Source organism: Bombyx mandarina, chromosome 23 (genome assembly GCF_030267445.1).
Source record: "Bombyx mandarina strain Sakado chromosome 23, ASM3026744v2".
NCBI lineage: Eukaryota > Metazoa > Arthropoda > Insecta > Lepidoptera > Bombycidae > Bombyx > Bombyx mandarina.
The window spans coordinates 14,207,505-14,220,598 of record NC_143229.1 but is presented as its reverse complement, the minus strand read 5'-3'; the positions used below and the strand labels follow the sequence as shown (position 1 = coordinate 14,220,598).

General features: G+C 45.3%; 1 protein-coding gene across 1 annotated transcript in view; it reads right to left on the bottom strand.

The window, feature by feature from the left end:
- Positions 1-268: 268 nt before the first annotated feature.
- Positions 269-13,094, bottom strand: part of Liprin-alpha (PTPRF interacting protein alpha) — a 106,278-nt gene continuing 93,452 nt past the window's right edge. The window contains 17 exon segments of the mRNA XM_089737566.1: positions 269-495; positions 871-987; positions 1,522-1,596; positions 1,598-1,682; positions 1,761-1,875; positions 1,963-2,121; positions 2,482-2,684; positions 4,288-4,424; positions 5,136-5,307; positions 7,037-7,081; positions 7,206-7,372; positions 7,846-7,923; positions 8,599-8,706; positions 8,850-9,008; positions 9,453-9,536; positions 11,568-11,684; positions 12,635-12,791. Of these exon segments, the coding sequence (XP_089593692.1) occupies positions 403-495; positions 871-987; positions 1,522-1,596; positions 1,598-1,682; positions 1,761-1,875; positions 1,963-2,121; positions 2,482-2,684; positions 4,288-4,424; positions 5,136-5,307; positions 7,037-7,081; positions 7,206-7,372; positions 7,846-7,923; positions 8,599-8,706; positions 8,850-9,008; positions 9,453-9,536; positions 11,568-11,684; positions 12,635-12,791 (2,071 nt within the window). The 3' untranslated portion in view covers positions 269-402.

Genomic DNA, 13,094 nt, shown 5'->3' with positions numbered 1-13,094 from the left:
AAAGGGTAAAGTTATGCCGGGCCGCGGTCTAGATCATCACAAAAATTAAAAGTACATTAATAACAAACATTATTGTATTTTAAAACAAATAGCCCATCCCTATCTAGTATTGTTTCCTAAAGTTTCTGCACTAGGCTGGTAGATGTACATTGCCGCTGTTGTCAATGTCTTGAAATACGTTAAGTCGATCGGTAGATGGCGTTGTTCAATAGTCCCGCCGTAGTTTCCTCGAGTGTTCACACTATATCGATAGAGGGCGTTGTACAGCCGTTCTGGTCTTGTAGTATCTACATTCGTCGGTAGATGTCGTTGTCCAGTACGGCACGGCCCTCAGGGTCCTCGAGTATGTACAGTCGGTCTGCAGATGTCCCCGGGCGACGCGGCCTAGTTGATGACGTTGTGTCAGGAGGCAGCGTGGTCGTGGTGCACGCGGGCGGCGCGGTCGGTGCCGGTGGTCAGTAGATTTGCGAACTCCACCTCCAGGATCTGCCGCGCCTGGGGAGCGGACACGGCTGTAGTAACCCTTAGGCTCTTAGCTACACGGGTTACTGGTGGCAGGACGTCTTGTGAATCCGCACGGGTAGGTAGCACCGCCCTGCCTATTTCTGCCGTGAAACAGTAATCCAGAGGAGGTGGACTAGACCAGAGCGCGCGTTTTTTTTCCTACTTAAGCCTTGAGAGGCCATTTCAGCGTAACCTTAACTAGTAGGTGAGCTCACGGGGCTCAAACCTGACAATGTTGCTAACACGAACCCTAGCAAGAGCCGTGCTTCGCAGAATCTACCACCGGATCGGAAACGCGACCCACTGAGAAGATCCGGTGAGACACTCAGTGGGCTGTGTCTGAGGGTGTGTGCACGGTGGTCGTACCTGCGTGTTCTGCGTGGGGATCTGCAGCGCCAGCGCCATGCTGTTGGCGTCGAAGCTGTCGTCGAGCGCGATGAGGGCGCCGTGCACCCCGCTCTCCGACAGGTTGTTCGCGTACTCCTGCAGACACACACGGGTGAGGCCTTGCAAGGTGTGGGCACCCTCACTCCCCCCCCCCCCCTCGAGGATAGGAAGACAGTTGGTATCCGTTATGGGAAATATCCGTTGTTACAGATTCTGATTTAAATTAAGCCTGTCGCTATTATTAGTGACTATAATCACTCGCCACAAAACTTTCCTACACACGACGGGGGATGTGCGCACTCTCAGGACGGAGCGAAACACATATACAATGCAAGTATTTCTAAGCTCTCCATTCTTATTTTAATACAGTTTTTTCGGGTTTTGTTATTTATAAATTTTCATTGTTGATCCCTCATTAACTTTACTGGTGGTAGGACGTCTTGTGAGTCCGCACGGGTAGGTACCACCATCCCGCCTATTTCTGCCATGAAACAGTATTGCGTTTCGATTTGAAGGGTGGGGCATCCGTTGTAACTATACTGAGATCTTAGAACTCATATCTCAAGGTGGGTGTCGGCATTAACGTTGTAGATGTCCATGGGCTCCAGTGAGCTCGTCCGTCGCACGTACCTTGAGGTTGATGTGGTGCAGCCACCGCTGCAGGCGCTCGTTGGTCCACACCAGCACGTCCCGCGCGCCGCCCCCCCTCGGCCGCCCGGCGCCGCTCCTCCAGCGCGCGCACGCTGTACCCCACGCGCTTCAGGCACGCCACGCCGAAGTGCAGCGACGTCCTGCGGCACACACAGCGTCACGACACGCTCCCCCCGCCCCCAACCGCCTCTGCCCTGCCTCGCTGCCGCGACACTTACCTGTGGAAGCTGTCGACCATCTTGAGCTGCGTCCGCAGGTCGCGCTTGGTGAGGTGCTCCAGCATGCGGGCGTCGACCAGGCACTCCATGAAGGTCGTTCTGTACTGCGGTAGACCTGGAACGAACACGAGTAGCAGCGCCCGCAGCCCGGGGGACGAGCGCGGGAGCACACAGCTCCGTACAAGTTACTACGCTACAGTACCTAGCGAGGGCAGCCACACGTTCCCGATCCACTCGTGGTTCATGTCCCCGAAGGCGAGCGCGGCGCAGGCCGTGCCCCGGGGCGCCGACGGTGACGTCAGCGACACCATCTCCTGGATGGCCAAGCGCAGCTTCAGCCGGTGCAGCGGGTTGCTGATGCCTGGAGCCACACGAGCTGCGTCACTAGTGCACTACACAGCGCCTTCACTCGCGGTACTGGATGATATCCGCGTTATGTTGTTGCAAGCCCAGATGGCTCAGTATATCAGAGGAAGTGTGACAGTAGCCCCGGTGATTGACAAATTAAAGTGCGGACGGTTAGCGTGGTGTGGATATTTGATGCGTAGAGAGGAGATGCATGTGACTAATGCAAGGTAGAGGGGGAAGAGGTCGACCGAAGAAGACATGGATGGAGTGTGTGAATGAGAGGGGGGAGTGAGTGTTGAGATGACAGCTGATAGTGGGATAAAGTGGAGACAAAGAGTAATGAGGCCAGGGTAGTGAGGTGGGCGCGGCGTACCGATCTCCCGCTGTATCTCCTGGTCGGAGAGCGCGGACATGATGGCGCCGGACTTGACGTTGGCGCGGCAGGCGGCCACGTACCAGGCCGGCATGCCCACCCACAGCTCCAGCCACGCCACCACGGTGGGCCCGTTCCACAGCGCGAAGGGCGTGCCGGCCCGCATGGCCTCGCCCAGCAGCTCGTGGCGGTAGTCGCGGTCCCTGCGCCACCAGAGAGTTCAGTGTGATGCAGTCACAACATATTCACATTGTATCGGCGGGTCAATTATTTGTCTAAAGATTATTTGGCTATTTGGTTTAAGCGATATTTATATTGGTAATTAACAATGCATTTTACTTGGTATTATAGCATTAACAGTTCGATATTTTTAATTGAATTTCAATTAAGTTTACTTCATTCAAAAAGCTAAAGAAGTTTTTTTGTTATAATATTCTTTCCAAAGGACAATGCCCATTTTCTATGGGCATTTGGGCCCCTAAAAAAAGTTGTCCTGTCATGATGGTTTTAACTTAATTTGATAGACAAAGAAATATCGTTTCATATTCAGAAAACGATTTTTATATTCTCACCCAGGTTTAAGAGAAATCTGTTTTTTTCTGCAGCTAAAATTAAGTTGTTAATTGTTTTCTTCGAAATCAATAATCGCTCTCATAATTATTTACAGTATTAAATAAGTTAATTGTGGTTAATGTTGCTAGAAATAAGCCCTTACGTACATTTTATTATTATTATATCCTCATAATAATAATAAAATGAAATGAAAATCCGGAAGCCGGCAACGATATTGTTGTTGTTGTTTTTAAATTCACCAATAAGCAGGCAAAGAGCGTAGCCTATACAGCCTAGTCTGTCGAAGTTATATATTTTTTATGTCAATAAAAAGCCGGTGTATCTCTTTTTATTGCTTTTTGGGAGTTTTGACGTCAACTCGACGAATACCACATTGACTGAGCATGAGCTTACGCAGACCTTTTATACACAATATTACAAATACAAATAATACAAATTACACAATAAACTATTAAAAAAACATTAAAATAAAAATTCAAGTGACGCTTCACTTGGGTTGCTGCCAAAACTCTCTGATCATATATAATAAGAATAGAGTAATGGTAGGCCATTGATATTTTTACTAATGGAATCATTAATATCTAAAAATATTAAATAATTCATGGTTTTAAGTAATAATTATTATTATTACAATATATAAATATTGAATTGAACAAAAATTAACTAAGAAGCCTGTGAATTATAAGCATTAGATATTTTTTTATTTGTTGTTCAAGTCACAAACAACTCTTTCGTTTGACAGCATATAGGTTGGCTGTATGGGCTAAGCCCTTTGCCTATTGGCGAATTTAAAAACTATGGCATGGATAGTTTTGGGATGTTATCAAATATTAATAAAGTTTATAATAAAAAAATTAATAATAAAAAAAGTAATTTCTTTTTTTGGAAAACAATGCCAGGTTGAAAGATATGTTGATACATAAACTAAACAACGTGAAAAAATAAGGCATAGTTTTTCAAGTACAAATAGTTTTAACATAAAGTTGGCCCACTTTTGGGCATTGTCCTTTCAAAGTTTAACTGACTCTCCTGTAAAATTTCAATAATGTCGTTTAAAGCAAATAAACTTTCACGCTTCGATACGTAGCATGTCATCTACGTTATATATTGCTCTGTGCATTAACAAATGTTGTTATTAAAACAATTGTAAAAACGAATTCAAAATTGAATCAAAGTCATTGAAACTGTAAACGGAAACTTGAACAAAAAAAAAAACTATGATCTAAAACTGACTTTGACTTAGACCTGGTGTACTCCTGGTGCTGGAGCGGCACGTGGGCGAGGTCGGAGGGGGGCGCGTCGTCGGCCAGGGAGGACAGCCCCAGCGACGACGCGGACGACAGCGAGCGCGACCCCTGCCCCTGCGGACACTGGACCGGTGTAGTGCCATTCAGTTCCTTGCTAATCCAACTTTATTTTATTTCCCTACCTATGAGAAACGCGACCCATTGAGAAGATCCGGCGAGAAACTCAGTGGACTGTGTATGTCTGTGGGTTAATTCGCTCGTCGAGCCCTTCGTCGCAAGCGACGGGTTCGACGAGGACGGTGACCGGGGCCAACATTATTTTGTTTACAGTTGTTATATATATGCATCAGTATCGCCATCTCGCTCGTCGGTACCGTGCGGGAAAGAGATACGGGAGATCAGGAGGGACAATACAATTGACAATAATATTTTTTATTTTTATTTCTAATTTGTAATTTTGTTCTCCAAAGCTATGTACATTATTAATATGGGTTTGCTGAGTGCATATACCATTTAGATTGCATTCCAGATTAGATCTAGGTACTACTTCTACGATTTAGCTAAAATGTACTGATTATAATTTGTTTTGTACTGTAAATCTCGTCAAAGTGCAGATATACTGAGTGCAGTTGCTTTGATTATTCGACGACAAATACCCTGTTATTTGTTCCAATATTCAAATTATATTTCAAATTATAATCGGTTCTACATACATACAACACTCAGCAGATATATTTATGACTATATATAGGGTGTGATTTTGTTAACATAGACCAACATTGAAGAAATATTCGCGACGTATGAGACTTGAGAAGAGATGATGGAGAGGCGTACCGGTAATCCCCCCTTCTCCTTTTTACTGAACAACCTCCCGAGTGAGCTCTTGATGCCGCGTTTCTTCTGCTGGTGCATGGAGGCGATGGAGACGGCGGAGGAGGCGGACGTGACGCCGCGCGGCGCTCCGCCCCACGGTCCCGCGGCGGCCCCCAGGGACTCCTGGCTCGAGCTGCGACCACGACACACGTGTATAAGGGGACCGTTTTATTGTTGGCGCGTCACGAAGTGGGGGACCGTGTAGGAGCTGCGCGGGGGTTGTACGTGCGGCGACATGACGCGGGGTCTACGTAGGGGTGCGGCTGTAATCTATACAACGTGTTACAAAATACCCCGTAAAAAATATAATTAATTATCGAAGATAAGAATTTTGTCAACCCTACCCCAAGCTGTCATGTTAAATATTATTTAACAGAATGGCCTAAGTACCTATTTTACCTAATAGTTGTCTACTTTAATAGTTTTTCTATTTTTCATTCATATATTTTTGCTACCTCAATACAAGGATGTCATTATACTCAAGTACTTGTCGTACTTGTCAAATTTTTTGTCGTTCCATGTATAAAGTAGAAATGTAGGTACATTTTGCGTAGTTTACTCTTTAATTTTACTGAAATAGGATTTGCACATCAGTTAAAATAATATTTTATTTTTATTTTTTTGGGGTATGTAATATAGCGTTACTACGGTTCTTAAATATTGTGAATGGACTCATTACAATGCCCCATTTAACCTCCTTTTGACTTTACGGGTAGTTTTGTAACACATTGTATATCGACGGGTGAAATACTATTTAGGCGACATTTCGCCTAATATGCAACATCCATCTTTGTAATTAAGCATGTGGTTTATTTTATATCATAAATCAACAGTTCGATGTTTTTAATTGAACTCCAATTAAGTCTACGCCATTCAAATAGCCGATGAAGTTTTTTTTGTCATGATATTTTTTCCAAATTTTAATTTTCTCTTCTGTAACGTTGTAAAAATGTCGCTTAAACAAAATAACTTTTTATCCGTCGTTATGTAAAATATGTAACATATAATCCATGTTTAACGTTTGATAATAGAGGTATATCACACTTATATAGTACTTACATAAAAACAAACATCATTAAGTTTGGTAAAGCTGAATATTAAACATTACTTTTAGCGCTATCGAATGGAGAATTTGGTCACAACATTGACATAACACCATTGCGTTGTGTTATCATAGAAATTAATAAACTACATGCGACTGGCGTCGATACGTAGGGCGATCTACTAAACACTTCTAGCTTATACAGCTTGACTTCAATAGCTTCGTCTAAAATGGAATTACCAAGCAGCCGGTGCGGGCGGGGACACACGTAGGAACAATAAAGACGTACCAGCGCGACCAAGCGGTCACCGACACAAAGCTGTGGGTTCAGTCGACGACAAAACATTAGTAATTCCATTTTAAAATTATTTTATTGATTTGTTAACGGGGTTACACTGACAAAATGTATTGCTTTGCTTAAAAAACAACTTCTAAATTTATAGTAGAACTGTGTATCTTAGGTTACGGACACGTCGGCGTGCAAACCGAGAGTACCCCTCCGAGGCACGGGGGATGGAGTGCCGCGCGGCCCCGCTCCGATCCCGGTGCCGTTTTGCGGCAGAAAAAGCTCAAGTCAGAAATATTTCTTTGGACAAAACGAGTCTCCCGTGACCACTGACAGGTTTTAGCCAGTACGCTGCGTCACATGTAGCTGGCCGAACGGCCCGGGCCCGGGTGGTGGAGCAGGTAGTTGTCCAGGACGCGGTACAGACTGGACTTGGGGCACAGAGGGTGCGGGACGTAGCTGATGCGGCTGTCCGGACAGTCGCACCGGCCCAGCCGTGCCTCGGGGGGGCGGCGCGGGGGCGCGGGGGGACACCTGTGCATGGGGATCCGGGCGAGGCTCGTCGACATCATCGCGCTCCTGGGCCGCGTGCAAATGTAAACACACTCACTCAGTATCTTAATATCTGATAAAAGTTCGCAATTAATACTGAATGCTCACAGTTGTTTACGACCGGTCACGAGCGTCAGTATTAGATACTTACGAATCATAGGGCGGTTGATAATGTGCACGCAGACGATCCCGCTCGGCGTGCAGCGCCCGCGCCGCCCGCTCCAGGCGCAGGGAGCGCGCCGTCAGCGGAGACTCCGCCCCTTCAGACCCCGCGGCCACCCCGCCCAGCGACACCGCGCTCTCCTCGCACAGCTGCAACTGGAACGGCCGCGGTACCACAAGTGAGCATCGATCGATCTCGTACTTATGTCATGTCGGCACAGAACTGTAGCAATCCTTATCAGAGACAGTTTATGTACTTAAATATGCAATTTGAAATGTCCGTGTGACTGGCTAGTGAGCGCGGGGCTGTATATTGTGTTAAGCGACTCCCACCGAGAGACCTCATCGGGTTAGAAACAATATAATATACAATGCTACTTCTACACTATGTTACTTGTACGTGGCCGCACACAAGCTAGCTACAGGGGGTTCGACAAAAGGCAGTGCAGTGCTTCACGCGGCGGAACACGCACGCGTTCTTTATTGCAAACAGAGGTACGTGTACGGTCAATCTGAGGGTAAGCTGACATACAGTGCACTGGCTACGACACACGCACACACACACACACACAGCAGTAAGCGGTAAGTAGTAATGTCAGTACGTAGAGCGGGGTGTGGTCCCGACGCACCTGGCTGGCGGGCAGGCTGTCGGCGGCGGGGGGAGGGGGCGGCGCGCGGTAGTGCGCGGGGGACATCGCCGCCGGCGCCTGCGGGGGGAGGGGGACAGACTGCACTACCGCTGCGGGCACCATTGCGGGCGCGGCGCGGGCCGACACGCAATGGACAGCTCGCACACGTGACGTGCGTTACATTGTCGACTGAGTCATGAGCTGGCCAACATGTGCCAACTGTTGTGTTCTTTAATGTCCGTAATTGTAAACTTTTTTTTTCTACCTATTCTGATAGCCTTGAGAGGCTATTTCAACCTCTCCTTGACATGTAGGTGAGCTCGGGGCTCTAACCGGGATTGTTGTTAACACTGGCCCCAGCAAGAGCCGTGCTTCGCAGAATCTACCACCGGATCGTAAACGCGACCCACTGAGAAGATCCGGCGAGAAACTCAGTGGGCTGTGCCTATGGGTTAATTTACTCGTCGAGCCCTTCGTCGCAAGCGACGGGTTCGACGAGGACGGTGACCGGTTTGTAAACACAAAACCTAAACGTGTATATAAGTCTGCAGGTCAATATACGCCGACTGTGATGCGATGACCACTCTCTGTTCAATAAACAAGAACTTGGTAGATCAAGTTCAAACGAGGTCAAGCCACTTCAACATATTGTATAATGAAGTTATTAATTTACTAGTTTCTGTTTTATTCTGGAACGCGTCCAACGTTGGTTTGAATGTTCAGTGTAAGAGGGCCCGAGGTCCGGGTACTCACGGTGTGGAACTTGTGGTGCGGCGCGAGGTGGGGGCGCGAGGGGGAGGCAGCGGGCGGGGGGGAGTCGCTGCGGCGCGACACCACGTTCATGTGCTCGTAGCTGCCGACCTGCGGGGGGCGCGGGAAGTCCGACTTTTAACTAACATTTTGATGGTCTGTCTATCGATGAGAAGATACAAGCGTCAGATCGACTCCGACTGCTGCGTCGCTACAACGATATTAAAGTGGGAGATACAGAAGAGAGTTCTCACCCTGGACTCCAGCTCTTCAGCGCGCGCTTCAGTGCTTTGCTTCTCTTCCTGTATGAGCCTTATTTCGGTGTTGATGGCGTCGAGCTGCTCCTGCAGCATGAGCGCCAGGGCCGCGGCGTCCGTGTGTCCGCCCTCCACGCCACCGTCGGATTCGTCGTTCTGACAATCATCGAATATATTGAATTATACCGAGAAGTGACCACAGCTTTACTTTGCTTTGCTCACGAGCTTCGGAATCATAGTGCATCGCTGTCGCCTGATAATGAAGCCTTACTCATGAACCAAATGTTCTATGGGTAAATCAGTAGCCATTTCAGTACTTATCGACCATCACAACTCATTCTTCAAGTCCTTAGGGGCCGGTGCCGCCGTAACTACATACTTAACAATTGTTTACGAATGACTTCTACGAAGAAGGAACAAAAATCAAACCCGAAAAATTATAATTTGCGTAATTACTCGTGATTAGCCGCCTTTGTATTACAAGCTGTGAAACTTCGATCGCATATCTCAAGCCGCTGACCACTCAACATTAGAAGGGATATGAGGTCATCCACCACACTTAAGAACAATTACAGATTACCACGAGACACTGGGACCTACCTCCGCGTCGCTGGAGACGTCGAACTGTTGCTGTACGTTGGCCAGCACGTGCGCCTGCTGCAGCTTCTCCCAGGAGCCGTCCAGCTGGAAGCCAAGCAATACGTACAGCCGAGCCGGCCGAGTGGCAACCCTACTCGCATTCATGACCACCGACAAAGAGGTTGATGCTATTTTGCACCATTCATCGATTGTATGATTGATGTCAATTCTGATTTCCTAATTAATTATAATTGAAATACGTTTATTGATTAAAATTTCAAATAAGCGATTCGTAGAGTCATTCAAACAAAATATGTGTTTAGAAATTAATATTATACTTAGATACAATGTAATCGTTAGTAATATAATACAGTTTGATTGATATCATAATAAACAATGACGTCATTATTCATGACATACAAACATAATTCGACGCTTGAAAGGCAAACGTGACTAAGCGACAATGCGTGAACTTTACAGTAGACTAATTTAAAGTTGAAATACCTGAAAACAAAATTTATTTTAAGGAATCCCTAGCTAGTAGGTGTAGGATTGAAATGATTTTAATAGACCTAGAAATATATATTTTTTGCGCATCGAATATGGTTATTGCCTATCATTTATGTACATATCAGTTATTGTCGTTTAGTCACTTTTGCCTTTCAAGCGTCGATATAAAACTTTCTTTGGCGGAAACGAGACAAAACATACGCTCTAAAAACTACAGAAAAGCTATAATCCCTAAGACTGCAAGCCGAACCAATGTATTTATTTACATTATATCCGAAGTGTTCAGTTTTTGAATTAGTTTAGACTTTATTCAACTGCCAATTATACTAGAGCTAAGTTATTATAATCTTTCGTTATTTGGCGGGTAGCCATCACAGAACATAAGATATTTGACAGATGCCTGAATCTCGCTCACGACAATTTCAAGATAAGCTTGCATATCGTCGCTGTCAAACTAAAATCTCCATGTGCAAAGACTCTATTTTGAATTAACGAGTAAAAACATTTTCGTATAAAATTTTATATGAAAGTATATTTTTAAGAACAGCATAAGAATAGCATTCAAATGAATGCTATAGATAAATATTAAAGCTATATACACATAACAGTTTTTTTTATACAGTAGATAGGGCTGTGAACTATACGAAAAGGTCAAAAAGTAAAAAACTCAAAGAGTGCACATAGCAGATTTTGATTTGACAACGACGATATATACAAGTTCCGAACAACAACGTTCGGACCGTCGGTCTACCGAGCAATAACACCCGCTCGGTGGAAGATCTTCCCTTAGTCGTATAACTCATCATATACTCTGCCATATACTCACGAAAAACTATAATCCTAAAGAGTGCAAGCCGCGCATCTATCTATTTATTTACCTTATATCCTAAGTTTTTTAGAATTAGTTTTAATAAACACGACCTTATTCAACTGGCTAATTATACTATAGTAGAATTATTTTGTCCGTGCGGTTTGGGTCATAAATAATCGGAGCGGTGAAGCGAATATTTCGCTCTCTCTTCCACTCACGAGCCTTATGGACGGGCATAGTGATGCGCATTATTATTTTCGATAAGCGTTATCGATATTTCATTTAGTTTTGTCATTTTGTGCGTTAGTGATAAAAATGAAACTAAAAATCACTAATCGAACACTTACACCACATATCGCCGCAGCAAGTTAACGAGAACGGCAGAAATTAACACTTTGTAACTTTTCGGAATCAATTTTCATTTCAGTGAAAATATTTAACACATTGTTGATAACAACACGTGCAAATATTACTTTGAACAAATTCTACCGTTTTGGTACAAAACAAAGGAGTAGCCATTGTGTCACTAAAGAAATTCAGAGAGCAAATGCATAAAAACACATTTCTCTTCGACATATGTACTATAATTTGCAGGTAAGTACAACAAATTACTCATAACATAACAATGTTTCACCACCCTTGGTATACCGCCCCGCCGCCGTGTACTAGCCTTCGATGACTCATTTGTTTTTATTGATAATGACGTTGCGCCCGTGCAACATGCTCAGCGCCCTAACCGGGCTATGTTTTATAACCCAAACTGCACCGACAAAATAATTCTACTATAGACCTAATTAACTATGATCGTTCGTTACCTTGGTTCCGAAGAGTCCCTGGGGCGGCTGCGGAGCCCCGGGGGACAGGGAGCGGGTGAGCGCGTCCGTCTGCTGTATGTTAAACGCTATCTCTTGTTCCAGCATTTGCCGCTTCAACTGGAATTAACATTCCGTGTCGAGGATCAAATGAGGTCGCCAAACTACAGTTCACTCGAGCACGTGCAAGCTCAGAGAGCTTCAAACTTATAAGCAAGGCCGTGAGCGACGCTGACACCTTGAAACACCATATATAAGTCTACTTGAAGTCGTCGTGGCCTAAAGGATAAGACGTCCGGTGCATTCGTATCGAGCGATGCACCGGTGTTCGAATCTCGCCGGCGGGTACCAATTTTTCTAATGAAATACGTACTTAACAAATGTTCACGATCGACTTCCACGGTGAAGGAATAACATCGTGCAGTAAAAATCAAACCAGCAAAATTATAATTTGCGTAATTACTGGTGGTAGGACCTCTTGTGAGTCCGCACGGGTAGGTACCACCGCCCCGCCTATTTCTGCCGTGAAGCAGTAACGCGTTTCGGTTTGAAGGGTGGGGCAGCCGTTGTGACTATACTGAGACCTTAGAACTATATCTCAAGATGTGTGGCGCATTTACGTTGTAGATGTCCATGGGCTCCAGTAACCACTTAACACCAGGTGGGCTGTGAGCTCGTCCACACATCTAAGCAATAAAAAATAAAAAAAAACTTATCTTCGAAATCGAACTAGGAGTGTGGAAATGAACACAACAAAAGTCGAGGAGTTCGCGGCCGGCGAGGGATACCGGAGCCCACTACAGATGTACAAGCAGACAGTGCCCAAGACCGTGTAAGCTTTCATTGCATCACGGGTCACTTGGCTCTACCCAGGGACGTGAGGTCGAAATTCAACTAAATTCAAGTAACGGCTGTCCCACCCTTCAAGCCGGCATGACTGATGAATGACTGCTTCGCGGCAGAAATGTGCAGGATGGCAGCCCTAGGGCCAGGGTCACATGTTCTACACCACATCTACTCACATAGCTAAAATAACGGCTTGAATTGCCTGAAATATATGTTCTCATTACTTGTTCAGTCTCCATTCTCCACTTGGCGAGTTCCTTGAGGATCTCCTGCTTCTCCGCCATCAGCTCGTCAGCGTACTTTCTAGTCTTCTCCAGCTCCTGTGTGAGGGCGTTCTTCTCGTCCAACGCATGCATCCGTTCTTTCAAGTGGACTTGTAATCTGGAAGATAAATGTGGGATTGGTGAGAACGGAACGTTTGAAAAAAGTGTGGAACGGAGCGTGAGTGAAATAAAATAGTAAGAAAGGGAAAGAGAATGACGGAGTAGCAAGATGGCGAAGATAATTAAGGCATAAAAAAGTGTTAGATTTAAAAAAATATATAATAAAGAAGATTTTGAACAGTGGAAATATTGTTTGATGCGCTGCGATCCCTCATATTTTTTTTATAGCTTAGATGGGTAGACGAGCTCACAGTCCCCCTGATGTTAAATGGTTACTGGAGCCCATAGACATCTACAACGT